The sequence below is a fragment of the Notamacropus eugenii genome, chromosome 3 (assembly GCF_028372415.1).
Source record: "Notamacropus eugenii isolate mMacEug1 chromosome 3, mMacEug1.pri_v2, whole genome shotgun sequence".
NCBI lineage: Eukaryota > Metazoa > Chordata > Mammalia > Diprotodontia > Macropodidae > Notamacropus > Notamacropus eugenii.
In genome coordinates, this window is record NC_092874.1 from 206,449,729 (window position 1) to 206,475,580 (window position 25,852).

Genomic DNA, 25,852 nt, shown 5'->3' on the forward strand with positions numbered 1-25,852 from the left:
TATGCATATATATATATATATATACACATATACACAATCAGAGTTACATGATTTGCCCAAGGTCATATAAGCCAGTCTGAGGCTGGATTTGAACTCAGGTCCTTCTGCCTCCAGGGCTGGTGTCCCATTCCCTGTGCCACTTTGTTGCTCCTTAATAGATATTTAGCATGTAACATAAAGGATTGGATCCTCAATGATTTTTCTAAAGACTTTAAAGGGGTCCCAATGTCAAAAAAAATTGATAACTGCTGATCTAAATCAATCTCTTATTTTACAGATGAGAAAATGAGACCAAGAAAGTTGAAGTAATTTGCCCAAGATAACACTGTTAAGTCAATAACAGTTAGTGCCTCCAAACATACTATTCTCTACACTAAGCCAAGCTTCCTTTCTGTTATGCAATACTCGAAGGGAAAGAGGAGGTAAAAATGGATAAAGGACTCATCTCAGCACCAAAACTTTTCTTCTAAAAGGAGAAAAAATGGTTTCTTTGAGACACCTGCCCCCCCACGTTAGACGTGAAGGTAACTTCCCCTCTGGAAGTCCTATGTACTACACTGCCTTGGGAAGTCCAAATACTGAAGAGATAACTAGCCTATGGTGGCATGAGTTACACATGCTTTTCTCTCAAGCCAAGTTATTGAGATAGAAATGTCAGAATTACTGAACCCCAACCTGGTGAGCAGTCACCAGACTTCAGTTCAGTTGTGTTTATTGGTCCCCATACTCTTATAACTCCTTCCAGTATTCCCACAATTTCTAGCTAGTGGGTTTGTACCTTGATGAACCCAGTAAAGCCGAGTCCAAGTTGATCCAGACTCTAGATCAAGGGTTCTTAACCTGGGGACCCATAAAGAATCTTTGGATAAATTTTAGACAGCATTTAAACTTGGAACTTTAGATACTCTGATAACTGTGTTTCAGTATAATTGGTTTTCTTTGCAGTTCTATGTATTTTATGGTATGCATTTTAAAACATTATTCTAAGTAAGGCTACCATAGGGGTTCATGACACACAAACAGGTTAAAAACAAATTCTTCCTAGGTGATAGGAATAGGATGATTTAGAAGACAGGAGCCAGATGAAGATTTTGGCACAGATGGGCATTGCCAAAAAGTCCACAACAGCCATAGCTTGTGAAGCACAGCTATGAGTTTGGTGTGCTCACATGCAAGTGTGCATGTGTGCACACACGCACACATACACACAGAAAAAAAGTCTTAAATATACAGTCAACCAAAGAATTCTTTCTTTCCAGTTTAAGTGTTAATAACATAGTAACAGAACCAACAGCACACATCTAGAGAACTTTCACAATAACCCTATGAAGTGGGGTAGTGAAATCCTCAGAGGTTCAGGCATTTGCCCAAGGTCATACAAATAAGTGTACTAATAAAGGAGCTAGGATTCAACCTCAAATTCCAGCTCTTGGAGAACTGGGTAGATAGATGGGAAGAAATGAAGGGAAAAAAGAAGTCATCTCCTGAGAGTTTCTCTCTTTATGAATAGTAAGTTAGAAAACTGGTCCCACAGGCTATCAATGTTTGATGCTAAATTCATCCATTTGTCAAAATACATTGAGGCACACCAGTGCTGCTTTTTTGTTTCAAGGGGATCATTCATGTGTTTCAATATATTTCCAATGTGGAGGGGGGAGATTGACCTTGACACTAATTCGCTACCCTCACACCCCACTCCCACCCTCCCAAGACAGGTTTCGCTACTTTTCATTGACTAGCAGCAAAGCTTATCTGGGATAACCAAAAAGACAATAACCTAGGAAATCCTACTTCCCTCTCCCTTCAAACCCAAGGACACTGGGACTTATTCCAGTGGATTTTATTCTCCTCAGTGGCAACTACTCCCCCTCTCCCTCTTTTTCCAGCCAACTCCAATACTTCTACCCAAAGTCACTTTCTGTGAATCAACCTTACAGCTGTCACTCAATAGTAAACATGTCAATAACTAAGCTTCTCCCACTACCCCAATTTTCTGCTTTCTCCCTTTTGACTCTTGCAGTGAGCATGCCTACAAGTGAGACAGAGTCCGTCAACACTGAAAACGTGGCTGGTGGCGACATCGAAGGAGAGAACTGTGGGGCGAGGCTGGCGTGAGTAGGCATGGAAAATCCAGTGGGCATAGGGTATTTATGGGGGTATTGCCCTATAAGTTTGTCCTGAAATCAGACTGGGTTATTTAAGGGGTGTCAGATGGCCCAACACAGTGGGAGGACAAGAATCTATCATCAAAAAGAAGCAGAAACACCAAACAATGGCATAAGTGGAGTGAAAGGGATCATTTAACATATTTGGTTATGTCTGATGGACTGATGAGCTTGGGGGAGTGGGGCGGAGTTGGGGTAGGGCAAGAATGTATACCATTAAGGTAGAACTCCAAGTAAAAATTCCCATGTTTCCTATGAAGATCTGTGCTTTGGATTTCCATACCCTTGCATTGAAACAAACAAACAAACGTATACTCTGTTAATGAGTTTTTCAGCTTTACAGTCTCATTGGAACTTTTCCCCATCCACAACAAAGAGACTATGAGACAAAGAGGATATTAGACTTTGCTGCCCAGGCTTTAAATTCTATTAGACAGAATAAGCTGGGCTGAAGGAAAAGCAGAAAAGACTTGATCTGTGCCACTGACGGAAAGAAATGTCATTAATGTGAACACCAGAAAACTCAAAACTCATTTTTGTTTAACTTTGAAATGTAATAATAATAAAATAATACCCAAAGAGCATTTTAAGGTTTTAAAAAATATTTTATGTGTGTTTCATCCTAGCTGAGCCTCATGATAACCCTATAAGAGCTACAGTTTTCATTATCTTCATTTTACTGTTGAGGAAGCTGAGGTTTAGAGAATTGAAGTGATTGCCCATGATCACACAGCTGTTAAGTGTTAGAGACGAGATCTGAACAGAGGACTCTCCTGATTCCACTTCTACTGGTCTTGCCATGGTTAATCAAGCAATCAACATTTCTTAAGCATCTGCTCTGTGCCAGTGTCTGTATTTAGCATGGGGATACAAAGGAAAAAAGAAAGATCCTGCCCTCGAAGAATTGGCATTCTAGGAGGGTAAACAGCAAGAACACATAAGTAAACACAGAATATGCATAAAGTAAATATGAGGTATGGGCAGCTAGGTGGTTCAGTGGATAGAGGGTAGGGTCTGGAATCAGGAAGACTCACCTTCACGAGTTCAAATCTGGTCTTGCACACTTCCTAGCTCTGTAACCATGGGCAAATCACTTAACCCTGTTTGTTTCCTCATCTGTAAAATGAGCTGGAGAAGAAGACAGCTAACCACTCCAGTACCTTTGCCAAAAAAAAAAACCCAACTGAGGTCACAAAGCTTCGGACATGACTGAAAACAGCTGAACAGCCACAAAATATGAAGTAAATTTTGAAGTTGGGGGTGGCACTGTACCATGTTGCCTACTTGAGACCGGCCCCTCAAACACATCACACACACACGCACACCTCCCATTGTGATCAGTTCTAGACAGTAATAGAGACAAGGGCCTTAAACGATCCACTCATCATTCCACTTATGAAAAATTAAGAATCAACTCCATTAGCTTTGTTATGTTAATCTTGAACATGGAAACAGTAATACCCTCTGAAATATTGACCCGAAGAAATGAACATTGAAATGGTCTAATTACTAGAAGTTTTTTTTTTTTTAAGTCAGACTTTAGATATGAAGAAATCAATTTTTTCTCTTTGGAGAGAGGAAACAGCATCCCCTGCTGCAGACATTTGCTTGTGGCATATGGATCACAGACCTCAACTTTGTAAATAGACTGCCTTATACTAGTAGATGAATTGAAATGAAATAATTGAATTGAATCTACTTGAATTAAAATAAGATACAACTAGATAGATAGCATAAAGAAACCTGGCTTCATGTAGGACGAGACTCCAAAGATTTCATCAAGTAAAGGGCATTCTTTTCACCCCTAGAAATGGCTCCGTTGTTTTGGTCATAAGACAGTCCCCCAAAGAGGAGCTTGCAGGTAGTCTGAGCATTTGTTGTGTCAGCCTCTGGGATGATTTCTGAGAATGAGGATGAGAAACTCAAGGTCTGGGGACAGACCAGCTCTTACGATTTCTTCCTCCTGGGCATGCAGGACTTTTACTATCACTCACTCTGACAGAGGCACCAGGGAGTCTGCACTGCAGATTTCTGAGGAAGGTAGGGAGGTAATTATTGTCAAAACGTTAAAATACCATGCTAATTACATTTTTAAGCAATAGCCTGGGATTTTTTTACTTCCTCTCCCTCATTAGGGATGGTAGAAAACAAAATCTTTGAATTTCTGGAGGTAGACTTTACCCATGAAAGCCAATTGAGAAACCTTCCATTCAACATCAGTGCTAGGGCTACTCTTGCTCTGAGATCCTCAGAAGGGTCCATGGAAAGATCCTGTCTCCAGAACTGGGGAAGGAAATGATACAGGGCCCTAAGAGATGCTCCAAGGGTCCAGAACAAGACAGAACAGGTAGAATAAGAACAGGGAGGCTACTTAAACTTGTAGTTTTAGGAAGATGCTGAGATAAAGATGTGAGCCAAAGTCATTGTGCCTCACTGAACATAGAACCATAGGAAGTCAGAACTGAAAGGCACTTTGGAGCTTCTCTTGTCCAACCCTATCATTTGACAAGTCAAGTCAACAAGCTTTTGTGAAGTGCCTACCATGTGCCAGACTCTGAGCTAAACATAGGAAAGACCCTTCAAGATACTTACTTTCTAATGAGGAAAGGCCACTTATAAAAAGGAGCTGAAGAAAAGGGCAGAGAAAGAGATGAAGGTTGGAGCAGGAGCCTTGTAGAAAAGGTCTGGGAGAGTCAAGAATACAGCCTGGAAAGGAATGAAGATACGGCCCATCTTTTCGTTAAAATGGAAATTCTAGGAAGAATTAGACAATCTCCTGGACCTTTAAGAAAGAGAAGGGAATAAGCATTTATAGAGCATCTTCTGTGTGCCAGGTTCTGTGCTAACTCCTTTTACTCATTACAAATAAATTTTCATTTGGTCCTCACAACCACCTATGAGGTAGAAGCAATTATTATTCCCATTTTAAAGTTGAGGAAACTGAGGCAAACAGAGGTTAAGTGACTCACCCAGGGTCATGTAGCTTGTTAGTAAAGGCCTGATTTGAATTCTGGTCTTCCTGAGTCCAGGCCTGGTAGGCTGTTCACTATACCACCTAACCACTTCTAAGGAAGAGAATGATTTTCACAAAGGATGATATGCGTTCTAGGCATGGGCAAGAGCCAACACAATTGGAGGAGAGAGCAAGATGAAATCATGGTGGTCAATTTGTCTACAATGTTGTGTTTGTCCTTCCTTCTCAAAGAGGACTGTGACATCAGGGAGATGATGACATGACTTGCAGTTAACTTTGATTTGAGAGAGGGAGGGCTGTGCAGGGCCATCAGCCTCACTTTCTCCTTCAGAGCCATCTGAGTCTAGTGGTCAGATATTCATCAGGACAGCTGGAGATGACCCAGGATGCAATGGGGACCCTGGCCCTTCTAGGCTAAGGTCTTTTCAGGTTCTCACTTTCAGTGAGATAATGCCCGTTAGGTGAGCAGGCCTCTTTAAGTAGTTACTCAAGGAATGACTCCTTCAAGCAAAATCAATCAATCAAATCGGGAGGGGAAGACCTTCAGGGTTCCTGGCTGAAAGAGAAACAGTTACTATTTAATATTTACTTTCACTCTGTGCTAGGAGAGCGGGGACCTATTGTCCAATTTATGAGCTCCAGCGTGAATTGGGCTTAAGGCTTGGTCTTTGAGAAAGAAATCTAGCCAGTAAGGCAAAAGTAAAAAAGGAAGCTTTTGGCCATTGAGGTGTACCTTCCCCTAGGTAGGGCACCCAGTGAAGAGGAGAGGAGAGAAGAAGGGAGGGGAGGGGAGGGAAGGGAGGGGAGGGAAGGGGAGGGGAGGCTACTTACCCACAGGTTGTGTTTGTCCTTCATTCTCGAAGAAGACCATGACATGACTTTTAGTTGACTCTGAGTGCATGACAGAGGGAAGGAAGGTTGGAGAGCCAAAGTCTTGGCTCTCAAGGGCCTTATCTGGCAAGCAAAGGAGTTCACAAAATAGAAAATCACTGAAAGTTTTTGACTGCAGTATAACAGTCAGATCTGTGTCTTAGGAAGCTTATTTTGGCAGTTTTCTAAAGGATGAATTGGAGAGAGAAGAGTCCAAAGTTAGAACAACTGGGGAGGTATTACAATAGCCTAGGAGAGTTATAAAGGGTGGTGGCCATATATATGTGAGTGAGAGAAGGAAATGGTGGAGTAATATTCTGGAGACATTACAGATGTGGGGACAATGGAGAAGGAAGCCTCATGGGATCGTAGACTTAGAGCTAGAATCAATCTTAGGTCAGTCATGATCTTTTAAAAGAGTTTCCAACTGGTATTGTTGAAGGAGATTCTGTCTCCAATGAACAGTTGAGGCATTGAGGCCCAGAGAAGTATAGAGTGCCATGAGCAGATTTGTGCAACTGGGCTGGAAATGAATAGAAGAGAAAATTTCCCTCAGCCCCCCACTCAGTCTCAGAATTCCACAGAGAATCATGAAAACACTGACCCCACCTGAATTGTGACCCCTTGATTTTTCTCTGTGCCATCAGACATTCCTTCTGAGGATTTAAACAAGCATATCCAGGCCTCCCCAAGTTTGGATTCTCAAGTACACTCTGTTACTTAACACTATTTGAAGTGGGTCAAAGGAAAGAGATTCTGATAAGAACAGGATGACAATCAGTCAGACCTTGAGCTCGTAGGCTCAAAGGTTCATAGATCAATCCAACCCCTTCATTTTATAAATGGGAAAATTAATGTCAAGTTAACAAACATTTGTTAAGTGTTTAGTACGTGCCAGGCATTATAATAAAAAGAAGCGAAAAGAGTCCCTTCAAGGCTGGCTTCAAGGAGTTCACAATCTAATGTAAACAGATTCAAATAACTACGTACAAAGGGCAACTAGGCGGCACAGTGGATAGAGCACCAATCGTGGAGTCAGGGGGACCTGAGTTCACATCCGGTCTCAGTCACTTAACCCTGATTGCCTCAAGAAAAAAAATTATGTACAAACAAGATATATAGATAGATAGAGATAGATATATATGCACACACATGCATATATGCATGTATGTATATACACATACATGTGTGTGGTGGGGGGGATAACTTGGAGTCCAGAGAGATTGGGTAAAATAAGCCCAGGCTATGAAAGGAATAAGTAGCAGAGCTGGGATAAAACCCTGATTCCTCTGAGTCCAGAGTCCTTTTCTCCATATCCCTTGGCGTATACCCAAAGAAGAGCAACTCATAGTTTCCTGGGAGTCAAAGGAATAAGGTCCAAAGTTAGGGAGAGTCTCATTCAATCCCAAAGTTCACTTATAATGATGAGGGAGAAATTGGGTTCTCCTTACCAGGAAAGCCTCTACTTAAAAAGTGAGCCCTGGCATATCTCAAGCTAAAGATGTCCCTGGTTGGAGGTAGAACACCTTGGAATTTCCATGACCCAATTAGCAACTTTAAAATGTTTGATTCTGATTCTAAATAAAAATATTCTCCTTTTCCTCCTCTTTCCCTTCCCACGCTCCTTGATAGCATATGATTAAAGCCTCCTACCCAAGTATGTAGACTTTGGGGGTAGGGAACTAGCTACTAGCTACCATATTTTAGCAGTAGAGACAGACAGATGACAGAGGCGGGGGGAGGAGGTGGTAGGGAGAGAAAAAGAGAGAAGTGAGAGATCATTTTTAAGTGTTTGTTATGTGCAAAGCACTGGGAATATAAACACAAGCAAGTATCACAGTCCCTACTCTTCAACAGCTTACATATTAGTGGGAGAAGACCATATGTAAAAGGGGAGTTGGCTGAAAAACAGGGAAGGGGTAGGGAGAAGGATGTGGTCATCAAGAAGCAGGAGGGGTCCAGAGAAAGAGATGAAACCTAGCTGGGGACCCTCCTACAATGATATTTGTGGTGGGGGTGGGAGTTGCCAATCAGGAGAGGTGGGCTTTAGGGTAAAAGTTTCTCTGAGGCTCAGTGTCCTAGAGATGCAAGATGACTGTGCTACTTTTTCATCTTTTCAATAATTTCTTGAATTTAAAAAATGTGGAAAGGTTTAGTGGTTTCTTCCTCTACAGAATGAGCAAAACCGGAATGACACAGCTCCATCAGCTCATAGATTTAAAGTAGGAATCAACAAATCATCAAACATTTATTAACTATCTACCATGTGCCAGGCAGGCACTGTGCCAGGCCTGAAAGATACCAAGACAAAAAATGAACAACTCCTCTCTTTAAGGAGTTTGTTTTCTACTATTCAGTCGGACCCATTCATAAGCAAATAAAATACGGGATATACAGAAAGAAACAAATACACAGTAATCTGACAGTTGGAAACCATACAGATCGTCTGATCCAGCACCATCATTTCACAGAGAGGAAGATTAGCAAATAGTCCAGCAAATCCCTCCTTCCTTTTCTTCTTACTTTCTGTCTTTCTTCTTCTCTGTTTTGATCCTGATCACTCTCTCCACTTGAAATGTCTTCAATTTTCACTCCTCTGTGTCCAGCACCAAAAGAACCTTCTGTCTTTTCATTCCAATATTTCTTTCATGTGCTCACTGGCTCTCACTCCCCGTATCCTCTTGATACCTGTCTTTCCTTTTCATTTTCTTTCTCCTCTGTGGAGCTTTGTTGATTTCTCTGTTTCTCCTTCTTTCCCTGTCCACCCTTCTCTCTAATAAACTCTTACTTCAGTCCTTGCTAATTTCTGACTCCTTTAGACCTTCTTTTGGGTCTCCTTTGGAAAAGTTGCCTTTTAATTTGATTATGCATCCAAATCTAATCCCTTAAAAGTAGCACATATATTTGCACATATGAATAAACTATTTCATGAGTTTTCTTCCCCATTCCTATTTTTTGAATGTTACATGGGTCTTCAATGTTACACATGGCTGATAATGCTTTCAGTATTATTCTCAAGCCCTCTCTAAACCCTTGGCTGTTTCTTTTTTACCAGTTTGCAGCCCTCAAGACAAGATTGTTCTGGCTTCTCTATTTCCAGCTGGGTTATTTTGCCTTTTCCACTGTTCTTGTTACCCAAATGCCATTCAGCACCTGGCTCAGGGCCAGGGGACAATGAGAAAAGGAACTGTTGCAGGTGCAGCTCATACTGGGACTTAATAGTGAACTATGCCGCTCTCCATGAGAGACTTTCCCTTCTTTTATACTTCCAAGCAAGAGCAGATCCTTCTTAATAACCAATTGGCAGGAAGATCTCTCCAAAATTTTCCCCTGACTTAGCCTCAAGGACCTTGCTGAATGGATTCTGGTTGACTGGGAGAATGTAACTATAACAGCCCCCTGCCTTTACATGGGAGCAGAACAAATCAGGAGATGCCATCCATTGGGTTGGGTCCTTTAGTATCAGGAGAAGGTCAACATTGGGCCAGAGGTGAGAAACCTGAGGCCTTGAGGCCACCTGTGGCCCTCTAGGTCCTCAAGTACAGCCCTTTGAATCCAAAGGCCACATGTGGCCTCGAGGACGCAGGTTCCCCATCCCTGATCTGGGCACTAGTTGAATTAGCATGAAAGTATATATGATTTAGTAACACAGATCTGTTTTCTTTTAGGCACCGAATCTCCAAATCAAAATTCAGGTAAGTGAGATACATTTCTCCTTCTCTCTGTCTCTCCCTCTCTCTGTGTCTCTGTCTCTCTCTCTCTGTCTCTCTGTCTCTCTCTCTCTGTCTCTCCATATATATATATAGATATATAGATATATAGATGTGTGTGTGTGTTCTTCTGTCCGTCCTGTCCCTCACCTGCCTGTTTCAAATGACCCAAAGCATTGCCCATCAAGTTGGGTAGTGGGATGTTGCCTAAGGGAATGATTTCTTCCTTCTTGTGTATAGGCCAAGCCAAGATTCAAGAAGTCAAGAAAAGCCATTGTCTTAAGAGTCAAAGTTACTGAAATATCCAAATAAGTCAATTCTGATGTCAGTGACATCATGGGAGAACAGTAAGATTGTAGAGGTGGGGAATTAGAATAAATCATACTGTAGATTACTGGACCAGCTCCATAGGTGTACACTATGAATTTATTGTTTTGTTAGTAGTATTACTATTTTTGAACCTATTTCATCAAATCATAGTGGAAAGGGACCTTAGAGATCATCTAGCCTAACCCCTAAATTAGGCTTCGAGTAAGGAGGTGACTTTACCAAGGTCACACAGCTAGTAAGTGGCAGAGTCAGAATTAAAACCCAGGACTTCTGATTCCAAGTTCAGTGCCCTTTCCAGTATATTAGTATAATGCTTGGTAAACTCCTGTGGTGAAATAGGGTGTCATGACACACAGATAAGATCACTGAAAGACTGAATGCAGAATGACTAATTCTCCACAAGTTCCCTGACCAAACAATCTGACTGTCCCCAAATTGCTTCAAGTCCTGCAATCTTTGGAGTAGTCTGTACTTTCTGCCCTTTTGAGGATGAGAGGAAGGAGCCAAAGTGCCCTGTCACCCCTGTACCTCCAGAGAGAATTCTCTCCCACTGGAACAAACATTCCTTGTTAGCATGAGGGAAACAAGAATAACAGGCAAAATTCTCCTCCGTGTTTTACCATATCATTTCCATATCCTGCATGCATATGTAAATATATATATATATTCACACATACAAATAAATTGTGGCACTTATTATACAATAGAAGGTGTTGCCAGGAAACCCGTTGCTAAGCAGGCTATATTTTGTAAGTGTGGGAGGTGTGTAATTAGCTTCCAAACACCTTCTCTGGTTAACAGTTACTCCCTTAGCCCAATCCAAATGAGTGTGACATTCATGAATGACTGTATGCAGGAAGAGCCAAATAGGGCACCACCTTGTTTATTGGCAGCCTTATCCAGTGGGTAGAGTATCGTTCTGGAGTTCAGAGGGTCTGGATTCAAATCCTGTAGCTGATGCCAAACTACCAGTGTGGCCTTAGATAAACTCTTTTATCTCCCTGGGCTTTAAGGCTTAGACTAGATGGTCTCTGAGGTCCCTTCTAACTTTAAATCTATAGTCTTATGATCTTTCCATCTAGACATCAGGAAGAGCCATGAAAGTGCGTCCCTACTACCGCTGTAGTAAGGAAGGTTGTTCATATCCAGGATGCCTGACATTCACGCTCCAGCTTGGAGAAAGTGTGAAAAGAAAAGCCAGGCTTCAGAAGAGTCATATGTCCTTCCACATACAACTCTTTCTGGCTTAAAAGACGGCTATGCCAACCCAGGAGAGGCTTAAATGGGGATTTTGCACCTGGGAAGCTCCAGAAGCCTCTGATCATCAAAATCACAATATTGCCCCTCTCCTTTGTCCAGGGAGTTTCAGGTACCCTGAAATATATATTTTTTGAAAGCCTTGATTTTTTCATTGTACATACAGCAGACATCCTCCAAGGAGAGAACAAGGACACCATCTAAAAGTTTTACTGCCATTTTATGGTTCTTGTCCAAATACTTACGGTAATAGGCATGTTACATTAAAGCAGTACCTGCCTGATTATCTGCCTTTCCTGCTAGCTTTGCAAGGTAGGAAACTACCTGAGGGGAAGGGAAAAGGCTCCTTTTGCCCTGGTGTGCTCCTCATTTTTTCACTTAAATTGGACTTACTGTCAAATTGAATATAATATCTGAGCTAGGATGGACTTTAAAGATTATCTCCTTTGACCCCCTTATTTTACAGATCAGAGAACTACAGGAGAGAGAACTCTAGGTACTTTATACTATGATTCTCTACACTACCTCCTTCAAATGAAAATTAATTTCTCTGGGGCCAACACTCCACTTGACCAGCACTTCCCAGTAGTACCAGTAGCAAGTCAATAAACGAATGTCGGACTCTCCCAAAAGATTCCTGGGCCTAGGAACTTATGAGAATATCTGTACTTTTGGGGAACACTTTTCTAAAGATGAGCTAAAATATCAGGAAACCGAATTTGTATCTTATATTTATAAACTGCTTCGCAGTTTGCAAAAAACTGTCACATGTTCCTTTGATCTAATTTGAGCCTCAAAGAGGGGTATAGTGAGTAGAATCAGAATCAGAGGACCTGGCTTTGAATCCTGGTTTGGCTAAACACTACCTGTATGACCTTGCGCAATTTTCTGGATTAATGTTTCTTATCTGACCAAGTTTTCACTGAAGTCGGTTCCTGGTTTTGTATACATGGAGAGGTCATCTTAGACAGGGGAGCAAAAACTTTCTCCAAAGATATAGATATCCACTGGATACTGTGTTCAGATGTCCACCTGATCCTTTTCTCTTTTATCTTACCTTCATCTGCCCATTTACTCAGATGAGATGTTGCCCTTTAGCAGAAATAGCACATTTTGTCACAAGGATTCTGAAGAAAAGGCAGAGCCAAGATAAGACTGTCTCCTGGGCAAGTGCTGAAGATTGTGGACCCCTCAGAACAATGAAAGACAAGAATCCTTAATGAAATGTTTTCTTTCATTGTTGTGGTATGTGGCCACCAAGATGTGTTCACTTTGGGCTTTGCCTATAAAATATGCAATTTGATCTATCCCAAAATAAATCAAAATTAATGACAATAAAAAAACAGGATTTCCTACCCTTGAAAAGTAATTTTGAGAGGCTGCATGACATAGAGGGTCAGCCTTGAAAGTCAGAGAGGAAAGAAGAAAACAAGCATTTATTAAACACCTACTATATGCAAGGCACTGTGGTAAGCACTGTACAACCATCATTTCATTTGATCCTCACAACAACCCTGGGAGGTAGGTGCTGTTATCATCCCCATGTTATAGTTGAGAAAACTAAGTCAAGCAGAGGGTCACACTTACTAGCCGTAAGTGTCTGAGACTAGATTTGTATTTTCTGAGGTGTGTTCATCCTTCGTTGCTGAAGAGGACCATGTCATCAGAGAAATAATGACATGACTTGCACTTGACTTTGTTTTGAGTGAGGGAGGGCTGTGCAGGTCACCAGACTCACTTCTCCTCCAGAGCCATCTGAATCCAGTGACCAAATATTCATCAGGATGACTGGAGATGATCCAGGATGAGGCAACTGGGGTTAAGTGACTTGCCCAAGGTCACACAGATAGTGAGTGTCAAGTGTCTGAGGTGAGATTTGAACTCAGGTCCTCCTAACTCCTGCACTGGTGCTCTATCCACTGCACCACCTAGCTGCCCCTTCTTCCTGAAGTTGATCTTCCTAGGGCATCTAGGTGGTACCAGGACTGGAGTCAAGAAAATCTCAGTTCAAATCTGGCCTCAGACTGTGTGGCCCTGGGCTAATAACTTAAATTCTGTTTGCCTCTGTTTCCATATCTGTAAAAAAGGGATGATACAGCACCTAACTCCTAAAGGTTCTTGTGAGGATTAAATGAGATAATAATTGTAAAGTGCTTGGCATATATATATTTTTTATTTTTGTTGTGTAGTTTCAGTTGTGTCTGACTCTTCATGACCCTGTTTAGGGTTTTCTTGGCAAAGATAGTGAAATAGTTTGCCATTTCCTTCTCCAGCTTATTTTTACAGATGGAGAACCAAGGTAAACAGGGGTAAGTGACTTGCCCAGGGTCACACAGCTAATAGGTATCTGAGGCTGGATTTGACCTCCTAAAGATGAATCTCCCTAATTCCAAGCCCAGTGCTCTATCCACTGTGCCACCTAGCTGCCAGTAAGCATTGTTAGCTATTATTCTTATTCCTGACTCTGGGTCCAGTGGTCTATCTACTGTGCCAAACGGCTGCCTCAGACACTTACCCAAAATGACCTGAGTTCAAATCTTTCCTCTGTTACTTATTAGGTATGTGATCACAGACAAATCATTAACTTCACGATGCCCCAAAGAGATTCTCTAAAACGATAAACTGCAGATGGGATACAGATTTATAGATCACATTCACCCAAAGAATTTTCCACACAAGGAGTTCTCTGCATGTAGGAAATCACATGTATGGGTCTTCCTAATGCTCTTATTTAAAAGTCCTTATCTCAATGAGTTCCCTTAATGCTCCACATCCTGGGCTCAACATCCTATGCTGACTACCCTTGGTCTAGGTTTAACATAAAGGAAGGAAGTGAAATCAGTGTGTTGCTCCCACCACCCCATAATCAGAAAATCAGAACATTTTCAGGCTAGAAGGAACCTTGGAGAGCAGACTACTTCATCAAAGCATCCCAATGAGGCAGCTCCTCTGAGACTCAAGCTGACAGGTTCCTAACTTTTCATTCCCTGTTCCCACTCTTCTTTTCCCATTTTCCAGCCGCTACTGGCGCCGGTGGAACCGGTTCTGCAGAAGGAAGTGCCGGGCTGCTGTCAAATCCAATGTTTTCTACTGGCTTGTTATTTTCCTTGTGTTCCTCAACACCCTTACCATCGCCTCAGAGCACTACAACCAGCCTCACTGGCTCACAGAAGTCCAAGGTGAGGGGCAGCCCCAGCCTTGGTTCCCACCTGTTTCCTGCTCACCTTGCCTTAAAACCAAATGACTATGAAGTCATTGGCACTCAGAGGCTTTATGGAGATTTGGCCCATAGATATAACTTAATGGGGTGTTGGCCAACGGTCATGGCAACGGATATACTCCAGGCCAGAGCTGTCAGAAAATGCAAGAAATACTTTATAAATAAGCCCCCCCCACCCCTTATCTGGCTAGGCCCATACCATCTGCCAGCCCTAACACACGGCTTGTTATGTCCAGGTGATGGGAGACAAGGCCCTTCTGGCAGCTCACTTGCCAAAGGGAATTTTCAGAGCTGTGTACAGGTCCAACTGTGCTCACCACAAAGGACATCTGTTGCCCAGAAAATTCTGGAGTGGGGAGAGTTGGGGGAAGGTGGAGGGGAGAGGAAAGATAAAAAAAAAAAAAGAAACAAACTGACGACCCTAATAAACCATTTCCTCCTAAGTGGAAACGCTAAGAGGTACTAGAGAGGGGAGCATCTGATTTGATTGTGCCCCTAGCCTGGAGATATAATTAAGACAAAAGGGTTATAGACAGGAGAAGGGCCACATTGGGAATTCAAGAATGTTTGTATTTATCTCAGAGCCATAACTAGAAATTCTGGCATTCTACTCTGATGCAGTCATGCCAGATGAAAGGATGACTCATTTTTTAGTCCAGTGGTGTGGTAGTAAATATTTAACAAGCAACTGTCCAGAAAAGAAAATGCACACATGAAAGTATTTGAAGTTTAATCCACATTATTAACATTTTAATCACTGTTGTCTCGGCAATCAGCAAAACAATAAAACCCTGATCTGTAGCATTTGCTGGTTTCTGAGGTTTCAATGCTTGTGCTGAAAATTTAACAATCGTCTCTCCCCAGTTGGCTCAAGCTATTCCTGGTACGTGCCTCTTCAACCACTCCCCCCATAGAAAAACTGGTCACAGACTCTCCCTACCTCCTCCCCTGAAAAAAGGAGGAGATGGCGAGAGGAACAATACACAACAGTACAATAAGATAGACTTGGGAAGCTTTCACACATAATACCACATGACATTGTGAGTAAGGGACAAAAGACCTCTGCCTTCCCCCTGGACGCTGAAACCCTGTGGCAAAGTTCAGGTTACTTCACCCTAGTTATAAGACTCTGGCTCATCTGCCTTCCCCTCACTGACTAATGAACATTACAGTGAGAGTCCTTCAGCTTCATCAACTTGCACCAGGGCTCCCGAAGAACATTGATAAAGTGCCTACTTTAGTATGGCACCAAGCTCGGTACTGTACCCTGAGAGCTAACCATGGCCCCAATTCTTTAGGTGACTACTGCCTTCTAAAACATCCCTCTTCCTTCATGTAGGCTCTAGCTTTTTTTAGTGCTTTGAGGTAATAAGGGGGATTTAGAGTGCCAGAAATGTGTTGGGGAAAGGGGGGATTTTTTTTTTAGTTAATAATTTTTCCCTCTTTGCTTTCCCCACACCAAAATTCCTCCTCTTCTGGATCCTGCCAGACACTGCCAACAAGGCCCTGCTGGCTCTTTTCACTGCAGAGATGCTGTTGAAGATGTACAGCCTTGGCCTCCAGGCCTATTTTGTGTCTCTGTTCAACCGCTTTGACTGCTTCATCGTGTGTGGAGGAATCCTAGAGACCATCCTGGTGGAGACCAAGATCATGTCCCCCCTGGGGATCTCAGTGTTGAGATGTGTCCGGTTGCTGAGGATATTCAAAATTACAAGGTACTTACCCATTATTCTGGGAGATAGAAATTATGGAGGAGTCATTGGTTGGGTAGAAAAGAAAGGCCTGGGTGGTCTGCAAAATAAATGCAAGAACTGAATATGATGGTCTCGAACCCTCCATTCAACTGTCTATCCACCCTTTCTCTCTCTAAGAACTTTAGTTTATTCATCTGCATAATTTCTGGTGCATTTGAAGTAATCCAAACATTTCACACAGAGGATCCTTGAAACATATTGAGAGAGGCAGTCTGGCATAAGAAGGGGAGTGTGGCAGAGTGGAAAGAGCTCTAGACTTGGAGTCAGAAGGGACCTGTGTTCATAGCCTGGCTCTGAGAAAATTAACTGTGATGCTGAGCAGGTCATGTGACCTCTCTTAGATACTAATTTTCCTCACCTAAAAAGTGAGGATATCTACCTCATAGGGTTGCTGTGAAGCAAGTGCTTGGCAAACCTTAAATTATAATGAAATGTGAGTAATTACTACTGCTGACCAATGGAAGATAGCTGAAAGTCAAACTGCAGTTATCCCTTCCACATCGCCACTTTCCCCATCACAGTGTTGCAAGGTGGCATAAAAAATTAAATGGGAATTTTGGGGGAGATTTTCAGAAGCCAGTGACAAGACACAAAGGCCAGCAGATGACACAGAATAAGTTTAGAAACTCAGAAATGCATAAAATATATGTATAGTATTGTATAATGTCAAGAAAAAAAAGAAGGAAATCTGTGAAGTCAGAAGACATCTTCTCTGATGTGAAGGGAAAGCCAAAGAAATTTACATGGATTTTCCAGATCACGGAGGTGCTGTAGCCATAACCCCCACAATGTGGAAGGAATAACCATATTTCTCCTGGCCTCAACACATCCCACAGAGGGAAGAGAAGGAAAAGAGGTTGAAATATCTCACATGTATACACACACATATACATATACATTCATTCATCCAACAAACAAATTTTGAGCCCCCATTTTGTATGCAACCCTGTTCTGGGCACTGTGAAGAACCGAGGAGATATAGAAGACCTAGTCCCCGCCCTCAGGGAACATAAAATCACATGAAACAGTTAGGAGATAATATTCAGCCTTGGTCAGGACACATCTGGAGAACTGTGTTCAAGTCTAACCTCCATCTGTTCAAAGAGACTGACAAATTTGAAGCATGTTCAGAGGCATCCTTGAAGTCCATGAATCATGTCCAACAACCAGGACTAGAAACCATGTCAAAAGAGGACTGAAGAGAGCTGAAGCACGACAATAAAAGAACCAAAGAAATCCGAAGGTACCGAAGATGTTCATCTTGGAGAAGAAAAGGATCAGAGGGAATATGGTGGCAGTCTTCAAATATGTGAAACATTGAAATATGAAAGAAGGAAAGGAATGGTTGCTTGTCCACAGAGGGCAGCCTAGGGCTAGCTGGTAGATGCTACAGGAAACCAGATTTTGGGGCCAATATAAGCAAATATTGACCAGCCATTAGAACTATCCAAAAATGCAACAGGCTTCCTTGGAGAGTGGACATCTTCAGTTGAAGGGTAAATGATGGGGATGTTGTAGATAGAGCTCATGTCTTGAGTGGGGACTACACTAAATGATCTCCATAGTCCCTTCAACTTGGCAATTCTCTGGTACTGTGATCCTAAGACTATAAAGTCAAATGGCAAGGTGGGTGGTCAGGACAGAAGTGTTGTGAAAGCAACTGTAAAAAGCAGTGTGGCACAGTGGAAAGATCACTGGCTCTCAAGGCAGAAGACCTGAATTCAACCCTCTCTCCCAAGTTCTTTAATTTAATATTTTGGCTAGTGTAGTCATTTAACCTCTCCCAGACCTAATTTTTTTTTTTTAATGAGGGGACTATATTAAATGACCTCTGATATCCCTTCTACTTCAAGATCTAGGTTCCTATGGGGTTTTTTTTAACTCATGATTTAGAAAGCAACTGACTTGGAGAGGGAGGTAAGCCACTATTGACCTAGTCTCCTGCTCCAGACCAGTTATTTTTTTTTTAATTTATTGACATATTTTGTTTTGAATCAACAGTTACTTTCCAACATACACCCAAATTAACCCCTTTTTCTGTACATCAACTTTAAAAAAATTAGATTACTGTTAATAAAAAGGAGAAGGGATGTCCTTGCACTTTGATAGAATTGTTCTAACATTAACCATTGTGTATTTGACCAGTGTTATTACCTCTCCATGGTAACCTTATTTACTGTAGTCAACATGTGTATTCTTTTAACTCTTCTTTCTTCAACTTGTATCATTTCACACAAGTCCACATTTCCATGAATCTTCACGTTCTCCATTCTTTATGGGACAGCAATATCCTATTTCATTCATATTGTATAATTTGTGCAGTCTTTCTTCAGGCATTGGATATACAGTTTGCATCTAGCTTTTGGTTGTCAGAAATAAGAACCTTTTCAATTTTTTTATATGTGAATATTTTCTTACTGTCAGTAACTTTCTTGGGATATAGTCCAAAGAGCATGTTGCATGGACTTTGTGACCTTGAACAAGTCATTCAGATCTTTGGGTTTCCATTTCTTCATATGTGAAATATAGGGGACTAGATACCTCCAAGGTCCCTTGCAGCAATAAATATGTAAGTACATAGAAAAACCCCAGCCAGAGAAGAACAGAAGGCTGCTATGTGATAATGTTGAACTGTGTGTTGTATCACCAGAATTTGAAGCCCTTGCATTTTCAAGTAGTTTTTAGCTAAATCACATTGCCACCAAGACTTACCTGATCATAATAGATTCTATTCCAGAATTTCTCTTATTATATGTTTTATATGATTCTTTACAGATAGTCATTCATTCATCAAGTAATTACTGATTTTACCTACTCTATGCAGGCAACAACCTCTTGATCATCCAAATCATCTGGAACAATTTGATTTTCCCAGAAAATTGTTGTGTATTTATGATTTCACAGATGGACAATATATAATTTAGTCGTATTTCCCACACAAAGAGGAATTGAGTTGTGAAAGGGGTATCATAGACATTCTTACAGATTTAGGAATGTTGGGGGAGGTAAGGAAAAGAAAGATAAGCTTTATTCCTCCCCCTATTCTCCCAGATATGGTACCTTTATGTTAATAATAGTATCTCATAATTCTGTAATACCTTAAGGTTCACAAAACATTTTCTTTGCAACAACCTTTTGGGGTTGGTAATATAAATAGGATTATTTGCCTTTTATTGATAAATCTTAGAAAATTACATGGGGCACTGAGACACTTGTCCAGAATCACATAACTCATGTGTCAGAGGAGGGTCTTCAAGTCAAGTCTTCCTGACTTAAGGTCAACTCTATTCAGGTGGCCTTACCTCTTAAATAATTATTAAAAGTCAGTGTGCTTTTAGACACTCCTAGAAAAAATATAAACCTATGCCCAAGCTGTTGTCATATCATCATTGAATTTAACATTTTTCTCCTTTTAATCACCAATTTATCTACCTTCATAGCAAAATAATGGCCTTAACATTATTTTTTTTTTTTGAAAAAAGAAACTTGTTTAAGAAAACATAGAGCTGCCAATAGAGCCCCTCCTTGGGAAGGGTTTATGTACTGTGCAGTTAGTTCTTTTATAACCTTATAAGGCTATAAACACAATCATTTCAATACCTGATTCTCCAGGTCCTATGAATATTCATAAGTATTGATGGGAAAGGAAATCGATAGAAAAACAGAACATTGCATCCGAAATAAAAAGACCTGAATCCAAATATCTGTTTTTGCTAAATAGATATACATATACACATACATATACGTGTATATACATATACACGTATATGTATATGCAGAGACAGAGAGAATATATACAGGTATATATACATACCTATATATTATATTTACGACCCTAAAAGTCTCAGTGCAATTTTAAGCTTCAATACATTAATACTTTACTAAAACTATTGAAACACCCTGTAATATTACACACACAAAACAACCACACAGAGAAAATACTTTTCTTTTGTATAATTGCATATTTTAGACAGAACCTGTGATTTTATCTTTGTAAGGGGCTTCCTATGAGGAAACACCCTTTACCAATCAATGCGCAGAGAGAGATTTAATGACTTGCTGGGAGTCACATAGCTATGTTTCAGAAATAGTACTTGAAACCAGTTCTTTCTGACTCCAAGTCCAGCTCTCTATCCAGTATCCCAGACTGCCTCATATGATCCCCAATCAAGTGGGATTCCATTGAAAACCCCCCATTTTATTAAACATACTTTAAAATAAAAAAAACTTCAAGGCAATTCTTTTGCCTTGGAAATAAATTGGTGATTAAAAATAAAGGGAATGTTAAATCTATTCAATTTGATATAACAGCTAGGAAGTAGGCTTTTTTCTAAGAGTATCTGATTTTTAATACACACTGATTTTTTAAAATTATTTAAGAGTCTTAAGTCTACAAAATTAAAAACTTTCCTGAACCCAGGAGGAAAATGAAATCAATCTTTTCTTTTGTGATAGCTCCAATTTGTGTAAACAGTTAGAGACTTCTTCCAGGGGGTATAGGATAATTAAAGAGTCCTTAGTGCTTGATCTAGTGTGTCACTTTCTACCTTGGGACATTATTTCCCACAAAAGGACTCTAGCTATGGGCTCAGACCAGATTTAGTACTGAGGGAAACTGACCTCCAAATAGAGGCTTTTCTCATATTCTCTTGGCTTATGATGCCCCTACCCTAGAACTCCATGGAAAATCTCTCAAATAAAGACTAGGTATGGCCCATATCCAGCTCTTCCCTAAAAAAAATTAACAGACTCCCATTTAGAAAAAGTATCCAGTGTACAAAGTAAAAATCAAGTAAAGGATAGCTATTTATTTTTTCTACTACAAAGGAAATGCTTAAAGCATAATCATGTTGATGCATAATCATGTATCAACAAACACTTAAAACATAAAACATTACTCCTATTATATTCTCCCAGGAAGTAAAAACAACTTTGTGAGACTGTGGAACAGATATTCACTTTTACCTCAAACCTATCTCAATTTCTCAAGGGTAATTCTCAAGGGTACAGAGATCGCCTAGCCAGAGACTAACTTTCTTAGTCCTTTCAGTTGCAGTATCCTCCTTAGTCCTTTCACAATGCAGGTGATTTCTCCTGATAGAAGTTCATTTTTTCATCTGAGAAGTAATATAGTTGCATGAAACACCTCCCAGTGGGTAGTTGGCACTGTCTTAGGCCAGAGACTTGAGGTCTGACTCTCGGGCTCATCTAGGTAAGCCCATGTTCTCACTGCCGTATGCATGTGGCTACCATAGCTACTATGGGGCAAGGGAAGGCAAATCCCTTCTCCCTGTTCTCTTGCTAGAATCTACAGAAAGTCCCAAGAGATATCCTTGAGGGAAAGAAAAGGAAATAGAGCACGGGGGTGGAAAACAGAGAGAAAAAATACAGAGGAAGGGAATAGAAAGGAGGAAACTTTTTTCCTCTCCAGTAGGCTGCTCATCTCCAGTCATTTTGGTTATTTACTTCCATCATCCCAGGTTCTCACCCATTCCAAAAGAATGTAAGATTCTTGAGAATATGAACCATTTTTTTGTTTTTCTTTGTCTCTTCAGCACTTATCATAGTGCTATACACACAGTGGGTGCATAATAATTGTGGAATTGAAACAGGAGCGGAGTGCACTCAAATCATCACAACCAAATATTTCCCCTTCTTAAAAATCACCAGTAAAAGAGATTTCTTTCTCCTTGGAAGTATATCTCAGTGTCAGACAACCCTTACATCAAGGAAGTACTTCCAAAACCTTTCACCAATCCCCTCCTGTTGTAATTTAGTGCACTTCCCAGTTCTAATAAAAGGAAAACTACTATTCAGGCTCATGAAATATTTCTTTATATACTCGAATATCTGGGCCTTTCTCCCACCTTCTATTCCCTGGACTCTAGTTCAGTTGATATTTAACAAAAAACCACAAGTCACATGATACTTTGGAATGAAAAACTATAGAATATGGAGAATAAAAGTTCTTGAGTGTTGGCACGTGACAGACATAATGCATGCCTTGCCAATTACAAACATATGTCTATTTATAATGATGTAAAGTACTATGGTTAAATTGGGTGCATTGTTTTTTATATCTGGCTCTATTAGAAGCCAACAATTTCATTTCCCTTTCCTGATAACTTCTGGTCTCAAAGATTGTCACCTCTTACTCTCCTCTAATGCCCATGATCAAACTAAATTGGATTGATATAGCATGACCAAAAAAAATTGATTTTAAACCTGACTCAACATGGTTTTAGCCTCAACTTGGAACAAAGGCACCTGAACTACCTTTGTAGGGAGACCTGTAACTAGGATGGAAAAACTGGCACTTTGACCTAGAGTCAGTAGAGTATTTCCTCTCCCCTGCAGACTTCCAGCCTTGAATCATGTGGCATCACCCATGAGAATTCCAACCCTCTCCTATGACCTGCTCCTCTCAGTAGTTGGTGGAGGTGGCATAGTCATTGTTAGTAGCTCATAAGTTAGGACTGTTTTCTCCCGGAAGTGAGCCACTCTTCTTCCTAGCATGCACCCGCTTAACGACAATCTTGTTCATTCCCCTCCCCCAACAGAATTTTCCTCAACTGCCAGAATTCTTAGCTATACATCTGACAGGGAGCTCCCATTTTCCTCTTTTTGCCTAAGTAGGCACTCTCCCTAAAGCTAGGCAGTTTTTCTTGTTTCATTTTTTTCCATTTCCTTGTCAACATTTATCCATGCTTGCTATTTCCACTATTATGCTAAGAGATCACATCAACACATCGTATATTCAGGAGAAGGGATAGAAAGGAATTTTGATTTTCATTGTATGGCAAGTGGAGGTGCTAATGTTAAGGGCAAAGCTGAGATCAACAATACTAAATATTGGCTAAGTTGAACTGAACATACTCCAAACTGTAAATAATATTCATTACAAGAAAGTTCAGACTTTTTGGCTGATCATTGTGTGCTGAGAGACTGGCTAAAGGATAGGGAGCCAGACTTATAAAAAAGACACCTTACTTTTGTGTCTTCCCTCTGACACAGACTGGCTGTGTAACCCTGGGCAAATCACTTGACCTCTCAGTTCACTCTAAAACTAAATGTTGCAGAGAAAGTGCCAACTTGCATCAGGAGAGGGAATTTCCTCATTTGGGGGTACTCTGGAGCAGCAAAATCACAAACTCAGTCCTCATCCCCATCCCCAGCTGTACACTTTCAAATACAGATGGAGCAAATTTACTTCTGAAGACAATGGGATGATCTAAAGCTAAGTGAATGAATTGAGGAAGGTAGGAAGAGCCACTAACCTCTGCATGATGCAAGGGCAAAAGTTGCATGGGAGTGGAAACAAGATAATGAGGGAAGCAGAAAATTTGCCATAATCCTTAATGGGGCAAAGAAGAGCAAAAGCAAGTGAAGTTTGTAAGACACCCTATTAATGGGATCATTAATTATTTCTAGCTAATGCAGTGATCTCTCTGTCACATGAAGCTTAAAGGTCCTAAGCTATTTGAGGTGCACATAGTTATAACTAAATGAAAGTTTCAAGGCAGAGAAGATTGGATCATTTTGTATTTCAGGAGAGAAGAAAGAAGTCCCTGGGCCCCAAAAGAGAGTAAGTGAAAAGTCTAAAATCCAGCAACAGACTTCCCCAAGGGGAAGCTAGCAGGCAAAGATAAAAGCTTCCACAAACAGATGGTGACTTGAAACAAGGAAGGTGGAGAAAAAGAATACAAGATGGAAGAGGTCAAGAAGAGGAGTAGAGAGATCTATGAAAGGCCTGGGGGGCAAGAAAAAGGAAAATATAAAAGGGAAGTTAAGATCCCCTTAAAATTAGAAAGTTGAGTAAGCAGACTACATTATAAAGTAAAGTTTCAAATGTAAAAAATAAAATGTTGGAATTTGCAGTCAGGGAGAGAGACCTGAGCATGAAGGTATGTTTTTTATATATTTAGCATCAATATTTCAGGGGAAACTAGGAAATGTCCTAATTTAAAAGTGAAGGCCACAGGTAAGTGAGGCAACTTGTGAGTATCTGAAGCTTGTAAAAGGCTGAAAGCCCCGGCTACAGTTTATTATATTCTCATTAGCTGAGCAGTAATTGCTAGAGATCTCCAAGAAATTTGTTTGGGATTTGTTCCTGATAGCAAGCACTTTGGACAGATGCCAGTTCTGACCACAGTATTCTCCATTTTAATGACCTTTCATTATTATTATTATTGCATCAGGGAGAAAGCCTCAGTTAGGCACTGGGGTGCTTTCATCATTATAAAAGGAGGGAAATTGGTAACGTGCATTTTAGGCACAAATATACCAGAGACAAATTTATTAATTAAATAATTCAAAGTATCTCTGCTTAGAGAGAAAATCCAAAGGGACAGAAAACCATCTTGCCTTTAAAAATGTCTCTGCCCAAACCATTTCCTACATATAATTTATAGGGTTCATGAACAAAGTCAAAATCCTATAATTAAGATTAATCAAGGGGACAAAGTCTGGGAACAACAGATACAACTTTCAGTGAGCCCCAGAGAATCATTTTCCCAGAATCATTCTGTCCGTCTTTAACTATTTCCTGTAAGGAGATGATTTCCTTAATTAAATTATAAAAGCTCCCTCCTTCTCCTCATCTGATCATTACTGTAATCACTTCATGGAGGAATCTTTCCCTAGCTGAATAGCCTTCTCACTTTATTAACTGGTTAGGCCTTCAGTACAAATGACGTAAAAATATTTCAATGCATGACATTGTTTTGAAATTGATAATTAAAGAAAGATAAGAAAAATTCAGATAATAAAATAAATAAAAATAAATAAAATAATAAAAATTCAAAGTATTTAGATTGAAGAGTTGCTCTACTATTATTTTGTAATATATAACTTAGATAGAGAATGGGGAAGGGGTGGGTCTTAATATGCTTTCACAATTCCCTTCTTAATTATCTCCCTTTGATACAATTTAGCAAACATTTACAAACATATGTAGGCCACTGTGCTACATTGTTGTTATTCAGTCGTTTCACTCATGTCTGACTCTTCATGACCCCATTTTTCTTGGCACAACAACTGGACTGGTTTGCCATTTCCTCCTCCAGCTCATTTTACAGATGAGGAACTGAGGCAAACAGGGTTAAGTGACTTGCCCAGGGTTACATATCTAGTAAACATCTAAGGGTAGATTTGAACTCAGGTCTTCCTGACTCCAGGCCCAGGAGTCTATCCACAATACCACTTCCCTGCCCCTACTGTGCTAGATACTAGCTATATATTCCTCAAGGATGCCACATTCTCCTGGGAGATCCAATATATGAGCAGATGTAAACAGAGAAAGTACAAGATAACTGGAGAAGAATAAAAATTACAGCTAGAGGGATAATTCAAGGAATTAGCATGAAAATACTTTGGACATTATAAAGCCCTTGTCAGATACAGTGTTTTAATGGTAATGATTTTATTAATTGATTTATTATATAATTGTCTAATTATATAATATTTATTGTTTTTATTATTACTCTCTTAATAATAAGTATAATTGCTCCTTCGCCCAGAATCTTTACATAGACCAGGTTCAATTTGGTAGGTATGACAGTACCTCTCTTTGT

The 25,852-nt window shown here is 40.4% G+C and overlaps 1 protein-coding gene across 5 annotated transcripts in view; it reads left to right on the forward strand.

Moving 5' to 3' along the window:
• CACNA1C (calcium voltage-gated channel subunit alpha1 C) overlaps window positions 1-25,852 on the forward strand; it is a 1,037,023-nt gene that overhangs the window by 856,932 nt on the left and 154,239 nt on the right. For all 5 annotated transcript variants that reach the window (XM_072650128.1, XM_072650131.1, XM_072650129.1 and 2 more), the window contains 4 exons: window positions 2,021-2,111; window positions 9,678-9,704; window positions 14,325-14,485; window positions 16,016-16,241. In XM_072650128.1, coding sequence (XP_072506229.1) covers window positions 2,021-2,111; window positions 9,678-9,704; window positions 14,325-14,485; window positions 16,016-16,241 — 505 coding nt within the window. The remainder of the gene's footprint in view (window positions 1-2,020; window positions 2,112-9,677; window positions 9,705-14,324; window positions 14,486-16,015; window positions 16,242-25,852) is intronic.